Genomic DNA, 25,836 nt, shown 5'->3' on the forward strand with positions numbered 1-25,836 from the left:
AACAATTTGGTTGTTTTTTTTTTTTATTCACCCCAGAACCTAATGTGGGAACCCCATTGTAATTTCTTTACAGTTTCTCTGTCCCTAAGTCATCCCCGCTAGCTGACTTGCTCCCCCTCCTCAATCCACCCCCTCCTCCTTTACACTCCCTTTAATGTCAGCTGCATCGATCCGGTGCATCTTTCCCTGGTAATTAAAATACATCGACTGGTGGCCGTGTGCCATGAATCTGGAGCCAGTTCAGGCTAGTAGAGGTGTGTCTCAGACAGTCGTGATGTCAAATTTACACAGCTGACGAACGGCACCACAGTTTTGTGTAGAAGAGGTCAGCTGAAGGTGTGGTGTGAATGGGCTGTATTGTGGTGTGAATAGGCTGTATTGTGTTCCATGCAGAAAGGCACACATACACATATGTGTGTGTGTGTGTGTGTGTGTGTGTGTGTGTGTGTGTGTGTATATATATATATATATATATATTTCCTATATGTGTTTGTGTAAACCATCCACTTCATCACAGCACTCACACATATAATCTTCATTTATGGTCCTGTACACACACCATCTGCACACATTTCCCAGAACCTGCACTCCACACACATCTATTTCTCGCTTTGTTTCGCGCAGACACACACACACACACACACACACACGCACGCGCGCAGACGAGCGATCTCGGCTCTCTTCTTTCTTCCAACTGAGTGAACACAGTAAATCTGAGAGCAGAATGCAGACGCAGCACATTTACCACACACTGCCGGAGAGAGAGAACTGCACTGTCAACAGACACACACACACACACACACACACACACACACACCCCTTCTTTGAAATGACCGCGCTCACACTGACACAGTGACTGACTAAAAGAGTGAATGAAGAATAAAGACGAATCACACCAGCACCCAGACAGTTAGACTTTTCTCTTCTGTGGCCTGTAGAAGTTAAAGTAGATTTTATTTTTTTTTAAATTACACTGCATCGTTATTTAAAATGTCCTAAAACAGAATTTTGTCTGCTGTTGAGCTCAGTTTTCCATCGATACTGCTTGCTGTTGTCAGTCCCTCGGCGCTTGTTAGCTCCCCTGTCATACAGTGTACTTTATGACGGCTGTTAAAATACAGCCAAAGCAGCTCTATGTTAAACACTGTGCTTGTTGCTGCCATAAAAGGCCAGAGTAAGAGAGACCACCCCTCTTCGCTGCTCCATTAATTAACCAACCCCTCCTTTCCATGAACGAGTGATCAATTAAAACTCTTCTGCTCTGATCTGTGTGTCAGCTCTTTCTTCTTCTTCCTCCTTTCCTCTGCCACCCTCCACCTCCTGTTACAGAGGAAGCCAGTCCAAGGCAGCAACCAAGAATTAAATTAAAAAAGAAACAAAAGAAGACTTTATTCAACAAATGCAAAGTTGATGTGCGCATGACATAAAAGACAGAGGTGGAGGGAGACAGACACCCGGGTCTGATGTCAGCATTACACAAGGAAAGTATCCAATATCCTGAACCGATTCTCCCCTCAGCACCTCGGCATCGCCATCAGTGCAGACGTGCACATCACATTTGTTACTGTTGTGCCACATTAACGGTCAACATGTCCTCTTATTGTTCAAAGATGTTGTGTTGAGTGGGCCCTCTTTTCCATCCAGCAAGCCTAAAGGAAGTGGGCGACGGAGGCTGGTAGAGCGGCCTGGAATAAGGCCAGTAGAGGTAGACAGAGAGGAATGGGGGCTTTCTGGAACCCCAACTGTGCCTCGTGATGAACGTTTGGATGAGTATTTATATTTGTTATGCCACTAAAGTTGCATTGTCTGGCACATTTACCCGAATGACACCATTGGCGGCATCAGACTGATTCAGCCTTCTGACACACGTTTCTCTTCACATTTAACCATGAACTGTATTTGCTGTAGAACCCAATGAGGGATTCATGCCATGTGGGATCTCAAGACCAACAGATCAGTTCAGTTATACCATTAAAGGTCATTATAGAAACATTGTGTTTTGAGTTGCACCCGACCTTACATGGTTCAAGTCCTACAAGGGACGGAGTGATTGGCTTCCAATAGGTCAAACGAAAGACTTCTGAGACAATCAAATGCATTTCCTGGGTAAGTTGCTGCCAAATCCAATTTGTTGACCCTTTACAGGTTAGTAAAGTGGGAAGGCACCCCTATCAGTAGCTGCAATCAGTCAATACCATCAGCCTTTATTGTCTGCGTCCGAATGGAGTGCCTGACCAGACAGCTCAATGGAGGCTGACCGAGAAGAGATTAAGTAGACCAGCATATGGATTTCAGGTCGGCGGCTGGACGAGACGGTCAGTCGAGGCTTTTGTACTTCAGCAGCCCAACAAATGGTGACATTTCCAAAATAATGGCAGCCACACCATAAACATTGCCATTTTGGCAAGTTGGATTTAGAGTGTTCGGTGAAAACAGTCATTAAAAATGGTTAGATGCTAAAACCCAATTTCACAATTCAGGGTCCTGTTGAAAAAGATTCCTTTTTACGCAGCTTCAGTCCTCCATTCCACTGCATCAGCACCATTAGTAACATGGTGGGCAGGCGTATCCCACGTTTAACTATTCAGTATAAAATGAACTGATAAGAATTTGGTGGGTAGGTTAAGGTCACTTTCTTGAGGATCAGCTCAAGGGGATTTTTTGATGTTCACTGTTCATCATAATTGTAGGTTGTCTACAATTTGGGGGCATGGGTTGCAGGGGCATACAACTGAAAGTCACTTTTTCTACTTTCCTCCCATTCACATTCCCTCATTTCTAAACATCTGGTTTCATACTTCCCATACTACTCAAACACATCAAACATGTTCAGTACGGAAAAAAAATCTCCAGCCAACAAAAAAAATCAATTCTGTCCAGTGGACAGAATTCACCATGGCTGCAGAGAACATGAGCATTGCATTTGTTGGGACATGTGATGTCCTGCCTGGCCTAATTAAACCGTTATGCCGCTCACATGTCAGTACATGTGGGAGAGACAGAGGAGGGAGAAGGTCAAGACTCAGGACTTGTTGGAGTCAGGACTTTTGCTGATCCCCATTCTGAGTTTTCAAATCGCTTCATGCATTCAGAAGAGAAAAACACTCCCGTGAGCGGAAAATACAAATCAACTTGCTTTTCAGTCGTTTCATACCATGAGTCGGGGGAAAATGTTTGCAGTCTGGGTACATATTGTGAAACCGTATTTCATTATTGCCCATCTTCCTCTCTCCTTCTCCACCCGTCACCATTTTCTGACCAGTTCAACCTTTCTGCCATTATCAGACATATTGCTCAATTTCATCTCTTCCCTCCAAGGACCCCATCTCTCCTGTAGTTGAAGCTGACTCAGACCTCCTGTTTATCTCTCTCTCTCCATCCTCTCTGAACCCTCCTCGGCCTCGGCCTGTTTCTCATGTCTGCTCCCTCAGTAGGAACTCTTTAATCTCCTGATTTATCCTTATCAATGTCCCAGCAAGAGACTCAATATTCTCCTCCCCTGCTGTCATTATATCCATTTGCCTTCATCCCTCTTCTTCTATGCCTGGTGAGCGACCACCCTCACTGTTCCCCTGAGATGAAGAGACTCGGTCACGTCTAGTCAATACCGGCCTGCCCCTTTTCAGCTTCAGCGTCCCTGCTGCTTCCCTGGTCCTTGGAGACGGTCCACCCTAGCCTGCCTTTCTGCTGCTGTAATCCTTAATGGCTATTTCCACCGAGCCCAACTAGGTGATTTAGGTTTATAGGATGGATAATTCAAACTCTCTCTCCCCCGACTGTTTTCTCAAGTTAGTGAAATGCTGATGTTCTTGAAACCTTGACAACAGCGCTTCATCTCTCTGAAGGTGGGGGTGGATCAGTAAACGCTTTTTCTTTTTGTAACGTAAATGACATCACTGAACAAAGTCATTTGACAACGAGTGCGCTTGAGTCCAGGTGCCCTTCTCCTCATATTCTGATCTTGTGGAATCAGAGTCCCCATTTAGCACAGTCCTTTTAGTGAAGTCCCACCTTCTGATCCTTGGCGAATTACGAATTGTGGTCTTTTTTTTTTTTTTTTTTTTCTTAAACCACAGTGTCTGGTGTCTGTCGCTCTGGTTGAGATTATCATTCCTCCAGGGTCTACTTTCTTGTTTTCATCCATTGTTCAAATGAAGTCTTTCGAGACAGCCTCTACAAAGTTGGGCGCAGACATGAGGATGGAGATGGTGCAGATGATGTTAAAGACGCTGAAAGCCACCAGGCAGAGCCGGTCAATGACAGCTGCAGCAAACTTCCACTGGTCCACAATGTTCTCATTCTCATCCTGGCCACGGAAGCGGTCGGCCACGTAGCGAACCTCCTCCAGGATGGCCTGCAGCTGGGGGTCGCCACCACTCCCGCTGGCACTAGCGGCGGAGCAGGAGCAGCCTCCACCCCCAACGCCACCCCCGCCACCGCCAGGTCCGCTGCTGGACACGGTGCTGGGGCAGCCAGCCATCTCCAGGCTGGGTGTGGGCGGAGGTGGGCTGCAAAACTGGGAGGGCAGGTGTGGGGGTGGACTGGCTGCTCTTGTGGTAGAGGAGGCCGTTGCATTTGAAGAGGAGCCTCCGCCCGTGCTGATGCCTCCACGTGGGCCGATCAGCCCCCCTGAGACGCTGCTCCTCTGGATTGGCTCCACGACGGGCATCAGGGGCGGAGAAGAGGAGGCGGGATCATCCAGGCTGGGGAAGCCAATGTAGAGCAGGTTACCATTGTTGTTGGCACTGGTTTGAGCGTGGAGGTGCGGGTGACCAGTGACCAGTAGGTTCTGAGGGTGGAGCGGGTGCAGTGGGTGGGGGTGATGGTGGTGCATGTCGGCAGAGGCAGAGCCAGGCACTGTGTTGGGGAGGCTGCCACTCTGAGAGCCTGAGGAGCATCGGCGTAAGTGAGGGGCGCAAGGGGGTCGTTCTGGATCTTCCGCCTCTCCTGGACGCTTCATGCGTAGAAACCACGCCACCCACTGGAGCAGGATCAGCTGCACCTGATAGATAGAGAGAGAGAGAGAGAGAGAGAGAGAGAGAGAGAGAGAGAGCATGTTTGAATAAAGGAGGAGAAAATATACACAATCAGTGATGTAAACTTGACAAAATTGCACCCTCTACAAGCCTCTTTTTTCATTCCCAAAGGAGGCAGCACATCCCAAGATCTTTGCAGCATCCCTGCTTAAATTATGCATCTCCCTTCCCTCGGGCTGGAGTCCCTTCACAACAAGCTGTGGAGGGAAGAGTTTTGGACTCCTGGGAATGGTGCACCCCTGTTCCCCCTGGCTCCCTCCTCCAGCCTCCATAAACATACAGATGTTAGAAGCAGCAACGGTGAACATTGGCATGTTGAACACCCAAGGGAGATTCTCAGCTTCCTGTTTTTTTTTAATAGTGTTCTACTGGTCCTGATGAGAATAGGGTCCCTCAGAAGAGAGGTGTGAGGGCCAGAGCCTTCAAATCCATGTGTTCCTGGCTATAAACACAGATCACCCACCAGGTCTATACTGCAGCCACAACCTGGTGAACAAGTGTTTAAATAAAAGTGCTGTTCATGCTGAAAATTATACAGAGACAGCATCAGGAAGTTGAACAAAATTTTCCAGATTGCTTGCCCAGGGTTCAGGTGGAATGCTGGTCCAGAATGCTGCAGTGCGTACTAATAAGAGAGAACATATTTCCCCGGTTCTTGCATCATGGCAGTGGTTGCCGGTTAATTTTCAAATTCAATTTTTTTTTATCTTATTGATGTTTTTTAAGAACCTAAATGGACAGCCCTCACCCTACATAACAGATCTTGTTCATTTTCAGCCAACTCCTAGATCCTTAAGATTTGTTAGCTTCTTTTAAGCACTTTTGTGCTGTTAAAGTGCTTGAGAAATAAAGTTGACTTGATTCAGAGCTTAGATAAAATGCCACAGTAATTTTCACTTTGTACGGGGACATAGGCAAAAAGAATCAGTGTTCAGATCTTATTTCAGCATTAGTCTTAATTGTAAGTCATGATGTTTTCAGTACAATGGTCCGGTGTTGGAGCACCACAAGGTTTATTGATTAGTACGTCAATTCGATAGAATAGGGATGAGATTTTAGTAGCTGGGAGTTTAGTGGATGCTGCTCTTTCTTTACCCGTATACTGACACATTAATCTCAGCAGAACGCAAATGTTATTTTTCACCAGGATGTATAGAAATTCCATCTTTGAATTGGGCAGAAATGTAACACAATGTCAAATTAAATTGTACAATAAGAAAATTTACTGAAAAACTTCAAGGGAAATCACAGTTCATGTGGTTGGCACATAGGAAATATTTTTTTTCTTGTGTTGAATCCACAACTAAGACAACAATTGCCCTGTTGCCAGAAATGTCCAATATAATCCACAGGCTGTGATGATACATACAATCCAAGATTGATAATGATGTGGCGCCAACTGGGAAGTGCAGAATGGGGGAAATTCCACAATCTTAATGCATTTAGTACATAAACAAAACATTTAATTGAAACATATATTAAAAATTAAAAATGAAACTGGAATGTGAAACAAAAAAAATGAATAATGAAACAAGAACATAGAGGATCAATGTTGATCATCAGGGCAAACAAACTGCTAATCAGCACAAAGTGACTGATTTATCCTCAATTGCTGATGATGTAATGATATAAACTATTGATATAAGCAGATCAATTGCAAGATATAAAGACATTTTAAAAAGCCACAAGAACTGTGTTGTATACATTCAAATTAAGTAGATAAACCATGTACACTGCCAGTCAAAAGTTTGGACGCACTTTCACCATTATGGGTCTTGCATTTTTTATATTATAGACCAAAACTGAACATATGACAATGAAATAACACACGTTGGGTTAGGAAATAAAAAGTTTAAGATTTGCGTTTCTCCAAATTAGAGACCTTTTGCTGTGATGGCAGCATTTCACACTCTTGTCTTCTCTCAACCACCTTAACTTAGACAACAGGGATGGTTTCCAGCAGTCCTGAAGGTTGATGCTGAACACTTTCTTATCATTCACTCATGTTAATGAGCATCTCATCAGTGAACAAAGCAGCTATGATGGTAAAAAGAGGCGACTCTGAAAAACAGATTCATCAAACACACTTCACTTTCTCCTGATATAACAAATACTAGACATGTTTCTTGCATTGGATTTTACTCTGGGCCAGTGGTGGCCTAGTGGGAAAGGAAGTGGGCCTGTAATAAGAAGGTTACCAGTTTGAATCCTGAACCAGCAAGGTACCACTGAGCAGAACACCGTCCCCACACACTGCTCCCCGGGCGCCTGTCATGGCTGCCCACTGCTCACCAAGGGTGATGGTTAAAAGCAGAGGACACATCTCGTTGTGTCATCGTGTGCTGTGCTGCCGTGTTTCACGATGACAATCCCTTCACTTTCACTTTCAAAATGGCTCCATCTTAGTCTCCATAAACCTTTTCCAAACATTTGACTGGTATCTTCATATTATATTAATCTCTATGATGGTATCTTACAGCTGGCTGCACATAACATCTTATACCTGACACTTAAATCATGTTCCCAAACATTATTGATTTATCTATTGATTTATTTATCTTGCCATTTGAAATACATTTAGTCATGATGCCATTATTTATATGCAGCAAACCCATATGTTTTTAATTATTTCAAGGTATTTATTGGGAGATAGCAGAGTCTTACCCATTTGGGCATGTTCCCTCCATTGGGGTCATGATGATGGTACTGAAGAACCACCACTGTAGCGATAACAGACATCCCCACAATGATCATTATACTGGCAAAGTACTGGCCTGCAGAGAGAGAGACAAAAATGTCACATTTCATTTCCAGGGAGAGGTGAGGAGCCTGAATGTGTGGGTGTGAGCTGGACTGCAGAAACAACTTTATCTTTAATATTTCCTGCCTGTTGTGACCGTGCAGTTTTTTTTTGATGAACTTAAATGAGGAGGATGAAGCTGGACTCCATGACTGCCAGTATGATACAGCCCCCGCCTGAGTTCACAACCACTCATCATTTTCAGCTAAGAGCTCGTAGGATTTATTCAGCCAATTACATTTAAACACAAACAGATGGCCCGGTCGCCAGAGCAAGACCAAAAACCTGGCGGTGGCGAAAAGAGCCACCATATATTCAGCTGGATAACAGCCTTCAGCTGCTTGAGTCGCAATTTTTTGGACACACACACACCCTGGGATGGAATGAAGGGCCCTATATTTTTTAAAGGCGTACAAGACATAACGTAAGTGGGGTCAGAACATTTTATTAGACCCTGTGGGAGGGGATGTGTATACACCTCTGTAGCGCCTGGAGCAGGTCAACACACTCACCTATTAGCGGAATGGAGTCTGAGGTCGCCGGCATGATCTCTGCCACCAGCAACATGAAGACGGTCAGGGAGAGCAGGACGGTGATGCCTGTATAGGAGTAGAATCAGGATTCTCGTGTCTGGCCTTCTGAATTCGCTGCAGACTGGGTGAACTAAGGTGAGCTGGGTGGACAGTTCAGTGCCTCCGTCTCGTTAAATTGAGTGTGACGGCTTTTTCAAAATGACACAAGGACCACTCAAGTGACACTCATACGTGTATCTCAGTCTCTCACAAATCACTCTTCCAAGTAATTATGTGCAACACAATACTATTCATTCGCTGGTACAGAGCGGCCATTGCATCTTAATTGCTTTAATAATTTATGCTGAAAGCGACCGACCTAACCGTTTTACCAGGCCATTGAGGTGCCATGTTGCACCTTTGTTTCATCTTTAAAACATGCTGACCTTAAAAGAGACGAGTAGAGTTTTTCTGGATTGGGTTTGATTTGACTTGATTCCGTTCAGGGGTTGATGGAATGCAACGCAAAGTGAATTGCTTAAGGCTATTTCTCTTCCGTCTATCTTCTTCTATCCGTCTTTCATTCCCTCTGTGCTGAATCCATCCATCCATCCATCTATCTCCCCTAAGCCTCCCACCCTCCCTCTTCTTTGCCTTTACTCTCTCTCTCATTTCTTCTGCGTGTTCCTGTTCCCTTGGGGGGGGAAATCCCAATGAAAACAGCCGCCATGACAGGACTCTCCATGGGATCAGTGGTCCGTGTAGACGGCCCTTTAACAGACATTTAAGAAGTGTGACTGGCGCTCACAGATGAAATACACAGAGATTTTATAAATTGCTTATGATTTCCCCTCCCCTTCTGTTTAACCAGGGAGTGATTGCTCATCCTGGATACTTTTTTAGTTATGCCATATATGACTTTTTCCTCTTTCAAGCCTTCATCAGTGGTCAGTTTTTGAGGATAAGCTGCAGGCTCCATTGTTTTGGATGGTAGGTCTCTCACTGTCCATAAATTGTCTTGGAATCCATTCCGACTGTCACTGTAGACTTTATGTTACGTTCTTACTTAGGTTTATATGGAATACTTGCATTGTGGAAATATGAACTTCAGCCTAGTTGGCAAAGAAACTGTTTTTTTACCGTACATTTTGGCAGCTTGAAAGATTTGGACAATTTTGCGTGTTTTTGTTGAGATGTCACTTGAATAGACAGATGAAACTCAGACAGACGTTTGCCAAATCCAGCTCCACCGTCCATTAGTGTTCACAAAGGAAACCTGACAGAAGCGGGAGCCTTTTACAACAAGTGGGACTGCTGAAATCTCCCAGCGAAACGGCTCCTCAATCAGGGGAGTCAAACTCAATTCCCCCAGCTCTCTTTCAGCGACTTCCGACTCGTACTTCCATCAGTTGACTGGTGGAAGTCACAGCGAACTGCCTGGTATAATTATTGACTCAGGCAAACAAACTGCGCTGTCCATCACTGACCATCGTCGAAATACCTTTATAATGCAGATATTATATAAGATGGCACATCGTTACTTTTTAGTTATTAATAAACCTAGAGCACTACTGGGGCACACAACACTGACTACACTTCACATAGCTTCATGTACAAAGAAATAAATGAAAATGATAAGCTTGGGATTAATCCTAGATATTTTGTATCTATTCTCATATAATGAATATTTTTGTTATTTCTTAATTTGTTTATGCAAAGGACAATCTTCACATATACTTAACACTGTTTTTCCATTTATGTCCAAGCATTACTGTTTTACCCTTGACATAAAACACACAGACAAGCCATCATAGAAAATTGATCCCGTCGACTCATTTTTTCTCAATAATGGATTAAAACCAATGCCAGACTTTCACACTCCACCAGTTCCGCTCTGTGCTGCACTTCAGTCCTCATCTCCTGTCTTCTTGTCCCTCAACCCACCCCAGCCTCCTTTCTCTTTTGTTTCCTCTCCAGCCTCTGCTCTCCTGTCTGTTCTCAGATCCTTCTCCTAAACCCTCCGCTGTCCTTTCTTCTCCTGTCTCCTGTAGTCTCCACTCACCTAGTGAGATCTTCTCGCCTGAGTCAGCCGGCAGAAGGAATATGAGCAGAGTCATGGAGGACAGGAGGACACAGGGGATGAGGAGGTTGAGGGCGTAGTAGAGTGTACGCCGGCGTATGGTCACCACAAACGTCACGTCGACATATGGTTCTTTACAGCAGTCGTAGAAGACCTCATTCCTTGTGCCTGGTACTTCTGCAGCAGAAACAAAAGGAAGACAATTTGATCATATCAGACTTTTTTTTTTATGTTCCTTACAGAAAAAGAGAGTATTGAATTAACAAGAAATATCAAGATGATCCTGCAGAGGAGCAGCTACAGATTAATCTGCCAAATCATGTTTGATTGACTCTCATTTAACCAAACTGGATTAAATTCAGCAGAACAAAATTAAATTTTGAGCCATTAGATGAGATTAAACAGCAAGGAGCCGAAGTAACTGGGCTGGAGCAGAACATTACAGAAGGATCAGCAGCAGCAGAACATCTGCCAAACCCGGGAGCTGAAATTCCACTGTCTGTTCTTCAGTTCTCTGAGAGGTGTCATTATGAAACTTGCACAAAGTCAATTCAGCTGACCTGCACCACAATTAAAGCAGTGCAGCACGTCAAATTGCCCATTTTAATCCAAATGAACTTGGCCATCGGAACTTGGCAGCACATTCATAAAACCTCACATAAATTGTTCATTATACATTCAGAAATATGCATTCATTCTGCACACTACTCTAGGTCACCTTTGTCAAGACCTTTGCTCTAAAAATACATAGGAGCATTTTTTTTTTAAATCCAGACACCACTAACATGACCATCTATTTTGCTGGCCATTTTTTTCTTACCAGACCATAATTCTGTACAGAGCAGGCATGAATGATGTCTAGCGTTTCAGCATCAGAGTGAAATTCAAGACCGTTGTCCATGAGTGAACTACAAAAAGGGGCAATTTAGTGATTTTCTGTCAAAAATGGACATTCTTTCCAGTGAGGCATGTTTTGGTGAGAAGCAATATCTGTAAATACAAATACAAAAAAAGCCCCAATAATAAGATCATCGATGAGTCATGCATCATGCAGCATTTATAAAAGGATTTCAAATGTGTTCCGCAGTCCTGTTTCAAGATCGTTCATCCTGGTTGCTCAGCGTGGACTGTCTCTTCACTGTGATCAGACTTCAAGAAAAGTAAAAGTGTTGTAAAATAAGTAAAATAAGCAGAAATTCACGAGCAAATCTCAATCAATACTTTTAACAACTGATAAATGTCATGCGGGGTGTAAATTCACCGTGAGTTATGGTGAAATTGTGGTAAAATCATTCAAATTCATATTTAATCTGATATTTGAACAATACACATTCCAGTCTGTGCGTTGCTGTTCTTGGCCAGTCGCACCTCCAGGTAAATTAAGTAAATTAGGGCGGCAGGATTTCTGGGGCTCATTGATGTGAAATGAAGTGGCAGCAGCTGCACTGGCTGAGCTCTGCTCACCCACAAGATCCCACTCTCCATTGGGCATGTAGCCGGAGATGTCGGCATCCGTCATCTGCAGGTCCAGGAGCCAGCCGTCATAGGTCCATGAGCCGAACTTCAGCTCGCACCTCTGAATGTCGAAGGGGAACCATCGGACGTCCACGTTACAGGTGCTCATGAAGATGCCTGACAGGGAAAATGGAAAATGTCCACAATGTAATTAGGGCTGAACAACGTTGTAAAACATTGTGGTGCATCCTGTCTATCTATGGACCAAATTTAATAATTACAATAACATATATATCCGGCACATAATTATTTTTGCATCATGAAATTGTGAACAGTTTATCGTGCGAGACAGTACGAAATCACCATTTATTTAGTCGGCAGATTTACTGGTATTCAGTAAAACACTAGTATATTGTTGGTATATCTACTAAATCATAATTAGTCAAGACAATTAAATATGGCAAGTGAGTGAGTTTTTCTGCAGATGAAGAGAAGGATGATTTAACATGAAAAAAAATTAAATGCATAAATGTAGAGAGACCAATTATCAGCAACAACTAGTCCTGAGTTCCATTGGAATGCAAGTCTGTCACTTCATCCCAAAATATTTAGTATTCAAGCTATATAATGAATTGAGGGAATGTTAATATTATGAAGCAATATTTAAAAATGTCATCTAACCCTAGAATTTGTTAGTCAAGAGAGGATGCACCAAAAGTGTTGGGTAGTAGTATCTTAGTGAGTAACACACCTACCACAAAGTCCCAGGTCCAAACCCCACTTACTACTATTGTATCCCTGATCAGGACACTTAACCCTGGGTGTCTCCAGGGGGGACAGTCCCTGTCACTACTGATTGTAAGGTACTCTGGATAAGAGTGTCTGATAAATGCTGTAAATGTAAATGTAAAATGAAGTTACCAAAACGTAATAAATGTAATCATTTACTTTACATTCATATAGAATTTAAAAAGTTACACTGAGATTTAATCAGTTATTAATCTGTATAATTTAAAAACACAGACAACACCGTCAAAACTGACACATAAATGATTTGTGTGTGTGTGTGTGTGTGTGTATTCTCACATTCTCATCTGTATTACATTTGAGATTGCCCAGCTCCCCCATTATATCATGGCTGCTGGGGCTCAGAGAATTAAATAAATGATTGATATAGAAGAAGGCCACAAAATATTGAAGAAAGGTTTTAAGTGTGTGAACGCCTGATGAAAATCGTCTCTATTATTTCATTTTATTCATCAGCACCAAGGAGGTTTTAATCATCCAAATAGACACTACAATGTCACACTTGCAGTAGAGGGATTTTTCTCAAGAAAACCATTATTCAATAATCTGACACACTGCACAAAGCATTTCCTTTCATACTCTCACACACACACACACAATAGTATAGCAATACTCTCTCTCTCTCTCTCTCTCTCAGACATACACACTCAGAGGTATATGGAAGAATTGAAGAGACTGTAATAACATTTCCTAGAGGAAATATCAGGTCTGCTAACACTCACAATGTACTCGTCCTGCACCCAATTTCCACTTTATGGTTTACTGAATAAATTTGCTGTTTTTTTATATTAAACAGTAGAACACAAAATGATGCTTGAAACTGGCTGCAAGTATTGTTTATACAGTTATACTGTTCAGTTCCATTTAACCAATTGCAGCCCTTGAGTAGTTTAATCAGAGGCAATTCATAGTTTAATCCTACTTACTCTGCATTCAAAAAGCACTTGAAAAAGTGCTTGAATGGCGAACCACAAAAACAATACCCTCAAGTAAAAGACGTAAAAGTACATAATAACCTCGGACTAACGACTGCAGTGGCTTGGTTGGGTACGTAAGAGACTCCTCTGTTTGTACAGTAAACATTTATCAGCTGCAGCCCAGACCCAGTAGCACACAGGGTCCCTGCTCAATCCGGCAGAAGGTGCTTCAGTGGTGCATCACCCATAAAAAGCCTCCCTCCAGGCGCCGTCGCCTTGCCAAACGTCTGTCTAGTGCCACTACGCCAGGCCGTAAAACATGCGCACTTGTACCCCGGCAGGGGAGGCGGTTAATTATTCACGGGTACAAACGTCACCAGGCCACATATTGTGCACCGTAAATATAGAAAGGAGAGCAGTCTAAATGCTGATGTAGAATAAACTAATAATGCAGGTGTTATTTACAGGACTAATGTAAACAGATGCGGTCTATTATTAACTGCCAAAAAAAACTATATTTCGTACTGGTGAGCAAAAAGCGCAGCCGTATTTTCAAGTCTGACATTCCAGTAGGTTTTGAGTTATAATGGAATTACCCATTGTTGATCAATCCTGTGTGTGTATGTATATATTCTGTATATACAGTACAGGCCAAAAGACACACCTTCTCATTCAATTTGTTTTCTTTATGACCATTTACGTTGGTAGATTCTCACTGAAGGCATCAGAACTATGAATGAACACATGTGGAGTTATGTACTGAACAAAAAGTGGAGACCTGACCTCCACAGTCACCGGACCTGAACCCAATCCAGATGGTTTGGGGTGAGCTGGACAGCAGAGTGGAGGTAAAGGGGCCAACAAGTGCTAAACACCTCTGGGAACTCCTTCAAGACTGTTGGAAAAGCATTTCAGGTGACGACCTCTTGAAGCTCATCGAGAGAATGCCAAGAGTGTTCAAAGCAGTAATCAGAGCAAAGAAACTAGAATATAAAACATGTTTTCAGTTATTTCACCTTTTTTTGACCAATCAAGGTTCCCACATTTTTAGGGGGTGATTGCAGTTACAGTATGTCGAAACTCGCTCCAGAGTTTTCTTTTTCATGTGCTTTCATCATAGACAAACTGGGAATAGCACCGCTACCTCATAGGTGTCCAGATGACAGATGCCCTGAGGCTATGTTTTAATGAGAGTACTAGAGGATTTCCCTCCGGGGTGCCCCGGACACGCCTTCTTTTATTAATAGCCAGTCGTTGGACTTTCGATGTCCATAGTCCCAAAGAAAGGAAAGCCAGTCATTTCTTTACACAATATAAACTAGAACTTAAACATGGCTATATAAACAAGCTGAAAATCAGGCAGGCGATGGGGGACAGGTTTACACTCTACTGATGGGGCACCTTTCTGAATATGGTCATGACAGCATGTTTTTTTTGGGGTTATTTAATGTTGCTGAATGGTTGGATGAGAGCTACAGAATTGACAATAAATACCTACATTTTTCTACATCCTTACTCCGATCAGTAAACTGTTCTTAATTTACTCGGATTATGTCATCAGCACCATCCCTTATTCTGCTGTTACAGGGGTTTCTGGTGCTTGGGTCGTGTCGGTGTCTGCTTTTAGTGGTTTGAAAGTGTATGAACTGAGAGCTTTTTAATAAATAATTGTTTTGTAGCTTGATTGTAATGACGCACATTCTTGCATCTTTTTTTGGACTTCCTCACTTGTTCAAAATTTAAAATCCTACTAAAATTAATTATGCATATCTAATCCTGGGCTGAAAAAAAAAGGATACAAATTTCTACAATAACTCTGCTTCCAATACTGCAATAAACACTCCAGTAAAATGATTATAATAAAGTGAATGAATGTCATATTTCATGGAAAAACTGCTCTGCTACTCTTGTGTGAATAACAATGTGTAATAATAAGTCACAAATTACGTTAAAGCAAACTCAAATATATTAAAATCTGCCCAGATAATACAAGACATGACCTTACACAATTGTACCAATGGAATTTCTATTACAGAGGTCAGTGTTTATGAGTGAGGCAGGCAAGAGATAATATTTTCTCTCAGACTTTAGATGAGCAGGGTCTAGCAACTAATGAGGGAGAAATCTGTTGAAGATGTCTAAACCAGACATTGGCAGTGGAATGGGCACAACGCTAGCCAATTAAAATTAATGGGCAGAAGAAAACATGCCTAGATTCCACATTCCCCAATAACAAGTCACTGCTGTAATCAGAGTATTCTTGGGGTCCCCAGGTAATTAATCTGGGGCCTCAAAACACATCTTTTTAGCTCAGCTAACTCAATTAAGCTACATCCTGCTATCAAAACTTTAACGAATCCTGTGCTATTTGACAATATGAACCAAGGTTATGAAATCATTGCAGGATCAAATTTAAGTCAATTTGCAGTGGAAATACACATTATTTTCAATCCTGCTGCATTTCATGTTGGAATTATTGGAACATGTTGCTGTTGGTAAAGAAATTGTAATTACTTTTTAAATATACAAATCTTCAATTAATTGTAGTCATAAAAGCACTTATTTAAATATTTGGTTACAGGTTGGATACAGTTGTTATGAGCGAATAAAAATATGTAGGTGAAAGTTTTTGTCATTGTGATACACAGCACAGCACACAAAATGAAATGAGGCCTCTGCATTTGAAAGTGAAAGTGAAGTGATTGTCATTGTGATACACTGCAGCCCAGCACACGGTGACACGGTGAAATGTGTCCTCTGCTTTTAACCATCACCCTTGGTGAGCAGTGGGCAGACATGACAGGCGCCTGGGGAGCAGTGTGTGGGGACGGTGCTTTGCTCTGTAGCACCTTGGCAGATCGGGATTCGAACCGGCAACCTTCTGATGGGGCTGCCTCCTTACCGCTAGGTGGGGTCACCTGTCATGATCCGGTTTAGAATTAAAACTAGTCAAATTAAATATTAGACTGGATTACATTTATCCGACTGACATACCTGCTTGTTTGCTCACACTGTTAAGTGAGCGTGTAAGTCTTTTTCTTGTCATTTTGTATTTGAAAGTGAAAATCACACTAAAGACTGAAATCAAAAGATGAAAATAATTCAAGTGACACTCAGGCAACGGACAGGTTGGTAGGAATGAACGCTGACCATTGTTTGTTTCCGCTTTCTTCGCCCCTGCTAGGCTAACTGTGACAGAATGAACTAAATAGTCAATATTCTTACTCAAGCTAAAATTCCTGACAGCATGATGAACCTCTTCAGTTTTTATGCCTGTCAGAAAAAGTTAGCCACAGGTGCAAAGTTCACTGGAGCTACTGTGGTTTGTGCTGCAAAGCATTGTGGGATATTTGAGCCAGAGTACTGTCCAGTTATTGCATTCTACAACATTTCCTCAGAAATAGCATACACTCGATTAGTATAATTTTTAGACTAACGTTTCAGACATACTAAAACCAATCTCACATAGCGTTTTAGCGTGCCGAATAGCATGCTAATATCAGGGCCCGTTCTAGACAGGCATATATGAGGGGCAATGTGAGGGGTGCACATGGGTGTGGGAAATGGGTCAGGTCTGGGTGCTCTGAATAACTTTGTCAGGCCTCTACCCTAAGACCTGTCCAACTAGGGTGTCCCACCTGAAGGCTGATCTTAGGGTCTCACAAACCCCCGGACCACGATAAGGTGGCAATCCCCCAGGGGGGATATTTATACATACATACATGTATGTATCCTCATCAGATCATAACTAAAAAATACATTCAAACCCAACAGTATCACATCTCACTATTGCCAACATGAACAAAACTAAAAATCTCACAGCATTAACTTTCCCTTTGTGAGCTGCTTCCTGTCTGGATCCTGCAGTTGGTTGTATGCAGCAGACAGGCTGCCAGAGGTGCTTGTGGGATCGAGAAAGAAACACTTGTCTACGAGACTGAAACTGTGAGAAAAGACTAGTCCCCCACTGACTGTACAAATACAGTCAGTGTATGTACTTCCCTGTTAAGCTGGCCGTACACTGTGTGACTGTTTCCTGGTCATTTCCTGTCGTGGAGTAAACACTCAACTCAAACTGTACGAACAAATCACATGCAAAAAAAAAGGAGGCACGTATGGTGAAACTTCAGACTGGAAGGGGGTCACAAAGATTCATTTGATTTCAATATTCAAGATTGGTTTATTGTGATGGTTTATAGTGATTTACGACTATAAATAACTTTTCTCCCTGTTGCTCCAGTCTGCTCCAGATGAGTAGGCAAGGCCACGTTACAAAGGTTTGCTTGCATCTGCCACAGCTGAACGAGCCGAGATTCCATGTTCTGCTACTTGAACTTCGGTTCTGTGGTTGCACATGCAAAATGAGGACAGTCCTCACGACGGGTGACCAATTTTTTGGTTTGATATTCTTATGACCAGCCGATGGTGGACCATGGCCTGGTCGGGAGGGGGGAATCTGTGATCGTTCATCATGTACACTGTACGGTGTGATTCGGCCGAGTGCAACATCACCTCTAAAATCGCACAGTGTACGCCCAGCTGGGAAACCTGACACCCGCTCATTTGCATACCAACAGTAATTGGATGTTTAGCTGCGGGGATCTACGTAAAAACAGGGCGAGAAGAAGATTGATTTAGTTTGATTTAAGGGGGCAGGACGTTTAAGGAAGCATTGACTCCTCTTGCTCCAGTGTAGAACCGGCCCCCCGGTTAATTTGGTGAGGCTTGATGGTCACACGTTTGAGAATTTAACGGTGAGTTAGTGGAGAGAACTTAAAGATGAGATTAAACAAGACATTTTTGGTGTAATTCTGCACATGCACTTTTTGCTTTCGGACCAAACGTCTATTTCCATCATTCCGTGTGACTAGGATTAAATGTTTTTAGCATTTTTTTTTAGAATCGGTTTACTAAATTATGCATGCTTTGGTCAATGCATTGTGATTCTTTGATGACTTTTAATCACTTAAATGAGGTTGTTATTATCTTAAATGGTAAGATAGATTTTCTTTCCCTGAAACAACGACATCAGGTATCCTACTAGGTCTTACAATCAGACCACCTCTGATATACACACTTTCCAAAACCCATCCAATGATTCCAGAAGGTTTTTAATTATTCTCGCAATGCAGTCCCCTCTTGGCACAGTGCATTGATAGGCTTTTCATCTTCAGTCAAGATGGAGTCCAACCAGTGCCTTGGCAAGAGAATTATCCCTCATCCCTCTGACACTGAGCTTCTCACTAATTATCGCTGATCCTGGGTCAGACATTGACACTGTTTATCTGACCTTCTGCCATGCTCACTGGCACTCATTTCCATGCAGACAGTTGCTCATTTCACAACAAAATATACTTGAATGTGTCCTCGGAGTAAGCAAACGACCAGCTCTTCTGTATCCAAAACACTGCTGCCGGCTTGTCCCACTGGCCCCAGACCAGCTCCATGCATTAGGCAAGCTTCATCCCTCTAATGCATAAATATACCCGCTGAATGAGAGATGAAGGAATTATCTGTCCCACTTGCTCTCGCCTCCGTGCTCTGCCACACATCCTTGACTGATGTTTAAAAGGGCATTTGATTTGTGTCCGCCACAGGGGAGTTGATTATAAGGTTATTTCATTTTAATAAAAGATAGCAAACAGTTGCCAATGAGGTGAAGAATGTGTGTGTGTATATATACACACACATATATGTGAATGTTTGATATACTAAACAGATTCAGTAAATATCAATTTTTTCTTCTTGATAGACATTAATATTTCATCTATAAAGTGAGTATCATTTCTATCTTCACACAATAATAACATATATTCATATCATACCAAGTATTTTTTTTTATCATAGCTTCAAACAAACATAGAAAAAAAATTATAAATCAGTGCATCCTAATTACACAAATAATTGAAATGTTTAAATGTACTATCCTGGGTAAAGCTACAAAGTACTACGCCAATGTATTAGTACTGCTTATAATGTATTATTAGCATGGCAGCCATTTGATCTTCATGCATGCAAGTTCACTGACCTACATAAGTAAGTCAACCAGTTTTTTACAAGATAATATGTAAACGAATAAAAGTCATCATAAAACAATAAAACATAAAAACAAGACATAAAGCAATCAAAACTACAAATAGACATCGCTCCATACCCAGTTCTTATTAAAAGCCACGGAAAAAAAGGTGAGTTTTTAACCTTGTTTTAAAAACCTCGGGGGTGGAAGCAGATCTAACATGGGAAGACTATATCTCAATGAGTCTAATGCTTAGTCCTAGGGATGGTCAGCAAGATCTTAAACTCTATCCTAAACTTCACTGGTGACCAATGAAGGGAGGCCAGAATTGGGGAAATGTGATCTTGTTGTCCTTTTGATTCAAAAAATTTTTACTCATTCAGCCTTTACTATTTTTTATGCATTCAACGAGGAGCCAGATAGAATAATTATTCATAGTTTTTAATGGCATGTAGATCTGGACATCAATTGCGAAAAGCAAAATAGTGTTTTCTCAATATTGACCCCAGCGGCAGTATGGAAAGTAAAAATAAAATGAGGTCTAAGATAGAGCCTTGGGGAACTCAAGATACTTTAACACCACCAAGTAAATGTATGGAAGTATTATGTATGCTGGAACAAAATCCTAAGAAGTCTACAGCAAAAACAACTCAGGCTAAGATGTCGATAGAAAAGAAGAAGTGGTGGGTTTCTGGTATTTTTCATACTTGCCTTTTCTTTTTTCAAGGGTTTTTCAACACATTCCTGACAAAAAGACTCTTTCAGTTATTTCATCTTCACTTAGATATAAACACTTGCCTCCTACCAAAAGCAAACTCTGACTCACTGACCTTTAAAGTGAATTCAGAGAAATAATAAAGCTAGCCCAACATTCACCTCTGTTCAACCATGTGAAATACAAAATACTAAAACTACAATAGTTAAAAAATAATAATAATCTTCAGCAAAATTTACCTTGGAGAAAAGATGATTTTTTTTTTTTATCACAATGTTCCTTTTTTGTTCTTGTTTTTTGAAAGCATCATGTTACAACAACAGCGATGCCATTAAAAAGGCTTGATATAGAAACAATGCTTGTAGGCATCAGGCAGAGATCTGAGGTGCAGATATTAACATATCCAACAGTGACTTTACCTGGAGGCAGATATACGCTGTACCCACTGGAGTTCACCAACACATTTGTCTTATAGGTGGAGTCGAATTTATCATCAGCACTGAGGAGGAGGAAAAAAGCAGGGTTGTGTAAGTGTGTGGAGGGGGAGGGTTATGTCAAAATACACCTGTGATCACTTGCTTGTTCATGTGCATGTAAATACTGACATATGCATATGTATCTGGATTAATTTTATATTATGGAGTTCCAATGACAATCACCTGTTGTAGAGGAGAACATCTGGTGTCCATATTTGGTCGGTGGTGAATCGCAGGTTTTTCACACCAGGGTATTCTGTCTGGTTCCACTGGAGGTAGTGATCAAACCATCGCTGGGGCATGGATATGGAGAGTCGTGAGTTACATGAGTCTGACTAAATTTTCATACACAGTTAGAAAATCTGTGATCAAATTATCAACAATTCAAAGTTATGGGTGAACGCACATTTCAATTAAACTGTATTTCTTATACATTACGTGGGATGTTCTGATGAGTTTAATGACAGTGCCAATCACTGTAAATAGATCCCATTTTCACACCATGACTGGATCTCAGACACGTACCATGTTGAGCCAAATGTTGGTGGTCAGAACCTGATTTTTTTCATCCTGAAAGAAATAAAAAATTTTATTAAAACAGTATTTTTTTTCATCTAATTGAATATTAACAAAGTTAACATTCAATCTTTGACATATTTCTGAAGCTTCCTGGTATAATAGTTATATATTTAATCTGTTGGTGGGTCCAGATGCCCATTCCATGTCTTGGTTCCATATTCATGTACTGAATTCTGAATTCTATGAAGCAGAATTGTCTATAGTGAGTGCTATAAGGTCTTAAGACCTTAAGTGGATTTAAACATTTAGAGAATAGGGTGCTAAGTTCCTTTTCAGAATGAAATGCCTTAGTTCCAAACAGTCAGCTCCATTAATTATTTCAGCTAGGGGTGTAAGTTAATTAGAGAATTCAGTTGGCTCAGACCTGGAAGGGGTTTTATTTTCAGTTTCCGTGTGAAAACTGTGAAAAATCAGCGTGAAAAATACTGAGCCCTGGTTTCTACAGTAATGGGCGTGAAGATACTAACATCAGAACCATTAGGACAGAACAATCTTGAATATCACTGTACCACATCCATGATCTGGACCAGGCTTATGGACAGGACCACAGTGAGGGGGTGCGAGTCGTTGCCCACTGGACGCTCCATATGGTTGTAATCCTTCAGAAGGTTCTTCAGTAAAGTCCGCTGATGGGGCCCCTGTAGTGACACTAAAGATACAACTGAATTAGGTGAAAATACTAATAACTTCATTTATTTGGCATTTAATTAAATGTCTGTTGCCATTTCTCAGATAGTGAGGAATAATAATCAATTATATCAATAATAATCACAGGAAGGCAAGTTTACACAGAACCCTGAAGGCAGATGAAGAAAAGCTTGTCTTACTCAATCATTTTTACAAATAGTTTGGCAAATCCAGGGCCAAAACCCTCCCGACAGATCTGGAACAATAGTGATTTCTTTGTTGCTTTCACTTTAAATGTGAACATTTTCCCAAACATCATATTTCCCTCTTGTGCAGTACTTTCTTTCCGCACAGTTTGGAGTATCACCACTCTGAAAGGCATCAGGCAGTAGAAATCCAATACACTGAAGCATCCTTGTGAAGATTTCTCCATGGTTCCTGTCTAAGGGTCAGAAAAGCAGGGTTCTCAGACGATGCCTCCTGCAGCGAGCAGAAAACGTTTGAAATAAATTGCCTAAGTGCTTGAAAAATGTTGCTGTGAAGTACCAATTTCTTGCTCTCATCAGTCCTCACCTTAAGTTGGGGTGTCAGGGGTACTTGGGTTTAATGGAGCTGACAGCAAATTCCAAAACCTACAATTCACTCACTCAGCTTCAAAACGTAGAAGCAGTTTGTGTACAATGGCATTGTTCAGCTCGTCCATTCATCCATCATTCCAACACGAATCAAACTGCTTATAAAGGTTGGTGTTGTGGGATCAAACCCCACTTGCAACCATCGTGCCCCTGAGCGAGACACTTAACCCTGAGTGTCTCCAGGGGGACTGTCCCTGTACACAAAACACAACCACAAAGCAGCACAAAAACCAAGACTCCACGACCCGACGAGGGCACGATGCAGTGGGCATTCACCTCACGGATGAAAACTACCAGGAGGACAACACTGACACTACAAAAACTCCGGACAGAATCCTGGAACCCCTGGAGTCAGATCCTGATTAATGCCTTAAATGTAAATGTAAAATAACTCCCGTTCCGCCCATGCACCTATCAGTCAATCCAACCAATCGATCCATCTAAGGATCATGGTTACAAGAACCACCCCTGGACATGAATCGTCATTTCATAAAAACAAAAAAAAAAAGTGTGGTTTGATCAAATAATCAAATATGTATTTATATCTTAATTAGTCTCAACAGGTCTTTTCAGACCAATAATTATACGAATATATATTAAAGGTTATATACCACCGGGACTGCCAGGCCTTGTTAGCCAGCTGAAGGCAGTCATTGATTTGTGGGTTCAATGTCAACAGCAACAACGTTTTCCCGAGTACATTTTACCAGACGCCCTTATCCAGAGCGACTTACAGCCAGTAGGGACAGGGACAGTCCCCCCCCCTGGAGACACTCAGGGTTAAGTGTCTTGGTAGTAAGTGGGGTTCGAACCTTGTGGTCTTCTGGTTACTACCATGTTTTAAAATGGCAGGTGCCAGTGTTCCATATTATTAGTGTCCACAGACAGTCCCTAGAATAAAAAACGACTTTCCTGTCACTTCTTTCTGGTCCCTGTGGTGGAAGCACGGCAAGGTAGTTCAGGGAAGTGTGACGTTTTTCCTCAATTGGAAACCGGCATGAATCCCTGCCTTTTTGGGAAGGTTCCGGGCCCTCCCCGCGACGGCTTCAGCAGGCCCTCGGACACCTCGCGGCGTTCCGCGGCTCTTTACACCGAGTCTCCCCGCTCGCAACCGGCCACAATCAATTCACAACGAGCCACTAATTGACCCATCCGTCAGATGACTGGCAGGCAGCGGCAGCAGGCGCCCCAGAAGGATGCAGAGCGCAATGCGAGCTTTGGGGCGCCTCGCGAGGGATTCGCCCATTCAGTGTGAACGATCAACTGGAGTTACTTTATACGCGATGCTGTCTGGCTCTCGCTCCGGCATCGCCACTCGCCCCGGAACAAGCCCTTCTTCCAGGATCACTCAAAATTTGCAGATCAAACGCATCTTCACAAATTTCCACCTTTTTCCACCCGCCCATCAAATGATCCGCATGATCCCTGTTTTCAAACCAGGGGAGTTCTCTCAGCCAGCATGGCACGGATTTGCCATCATCCTCCCATAGCAACATGCTCTCTACTTGCCTGAACCCGTCTCTCCGGCAACATCGGCACGTCTGCAACGGCCCAAGCAGGTCCACCGGGAGGGAGCATTCGCACCGCGATCCCCTACATCGTCCACAATCTCCTAACCTGCTGACAGCAGCTTTACCGGGGAGACGACGGGGGGGGGGGCTGTTTCGGAAGTGGGGGTCTTTCCCTCCTCACTAATCCTGGCGGAGCAGAAGTCGGAACCACCTCTCGGCATCGGGACGTAGGTAAGCAGCAACAGTGTGCGCTCCTCCATGCAGCCCGGCCCCCCGCTTGTCCATCTCCCTGAACCCCCCCCCTCCCCACATCCAGCCCGGATGCGCAGGCAGACCTACCCCGAATCAGAGCTGAGAATCCACACACAAGCAGCAGCGGCGAGCGCCACATTCCCGGCGATATTCAGAGGCTCAGGGGTGAAGAGAAGCAAAGAAGAGGTGGGTGGGGATTAAACAACAAGGAAGGCAGGAAGGAAGGAAGGAAGGAAGGAAGGAAGGAAATAAGAAGGAAGGAAGGTGGATGGTGAAGAAGGGGAAAAAAGAAAAAGTGGAAGTAGAGAAATCCTGAAGGAGAGGAGTGGAGAGGAGCGAGGCAGGCGCTGCGGTGATTCAGATGTACTGATCAGGGGATAGAATGAATGAGAGAGAGAGAGAGAGAGAGAGAGAGAGGGAGCATGCTCCTCCACACCGTCAGCGAATCACCGAGAATGGGAGCACAGAAAAAAAAAGAAAGAAAGATTGATTCGCACAAGTCAGCTCTCTCTCTCTCTCTCTCTCTCTCTCTCCTCCTCCCCATTTCACATCCCTCATTTTCCCGAGGATGGGCAGATAAGGAGAGGTGGAGCTAAGAGGGCGATCAGAGGAACTGCCTCAGCTGACCTCCTCCGGACACCGTGACAACGTCCCACACACCTGGACCCACGAAGTTTCTCCGCGGACGTCTCCGAGCTGCGCACGTCCGGATCGGGCCTGGTGGGGGGTGTTCGGGGTTCGGGGTTCGGGGGGGGGGGGGGGTGGCTGGGTGATGGGTGGCGGAGCTTTTTAATTGAGGAGAGTGCTGAGCTCCGTGGGAGCGCTCAGCTCGACTTCGCTCCTCATCCGGCGCGAAGTGCTGATACAGAGCCGGGGCAGGGGGCTGGGCCGGAGTGGGGGAGCACATTTTATATATATATATAACTTGCTCCCCCACTCCGTATATATGGAAATATATCCCCCATATATATATATATAGGGAAAGAAAAATGAAACGATAGGTGCAGTGATACATATAATAGATTACCCCATTACTTCTGCTGCCCTGCTGGGCAGGCGGGGGGCTGTCAGACATCCCGGGTGGAGATTCACGCTCCGGAGCCCACCGGCGGGTCTGCGGGGAACGGAATGTAGACGATGGATAGAGGACGGTGCTTAAACGGCAGGTTGGCCATGAGCAGCTGTAACCATTTCAAGATATGAAGAATGCTTACATTAAATATATATATATATATATATATATATATATATATATATACACACACACACACACACACACACACACACACACACACACACATATATATACACACACATATATACACGCACACTCACACATATATACATATTTTTGTGTGTGTGTATATATATATATTCTGTAAATCACATCTGCTGTATACATTTAAGCAAATGCACCA

General features: G+C 42.9%; 1 protein-coding gene across 2 annotated transcripts; it reads right to left on the reverse strand.

The window, feature by feature from the left end:
* Nucleotides 1-1,359: 1,359 nt before the first annotated feature.
* chrna11 (cholinergic receptor, nicotinic, alpha 11) lies at nucleotides 1,360-24,849 on the reverse strand. 2 transcript variants are annotated; one of them, XM_028963632.1, is made up of 10 exons: nucleotides 24,506-24,849; nucleotides 21,903-22,042; nucleotides 21,340-21,384; nucleotides 20,998-21,107; nucleotides 20,758-20,837; nucleotides 11,893-12,060; nucleotides 10,411-10,605; nucleotides 8,349-8,435; nucleotides 7,701-7,810; nucleotides 1,360-5,002 (listed from the first exon to the last, which is right to left on the reverse strand). In XM_028963632.1, exons 1-10 carry the CDS (start codon nucleotides 24,555-24,557, stop codon nucleotides 4,148-4,150), a joined length of 1,842 nt encoding a protein of 613 aa, XP_028819465.1. In that variant the 5' UTR covers nucleotides 24,558-24,849; the 3' UTR covers nucleotides 1,360-4,147. The 2 variants fall into 2 exon arrangements, with proteins under 2 accessions (XP_028819465.1, XP_028819466.1); XM_028963633.1 differs by lacking the exon at nucleotides 24,506-24,849 and adding an exon at nucleotides 22,388-22,435.
* Between the last annotated feature and the right edge of the window lie 987 nt (nucleotides 24,850-25,836).

Source organism: Denticeps clupeoides, chromosome 20 (assembly GCF_900700375.1).
Source record: "Denticeps clupeoides chromosome 20, fDenClu1.1, whole genome shotgun sequence".
NCBI classification, from domain to species: Eukaryota; Metazoa; Chordata; class Actinopteri; order Clupeiformes; family Denticipitidae; genus Denticeps; species Denticeps clupeoides.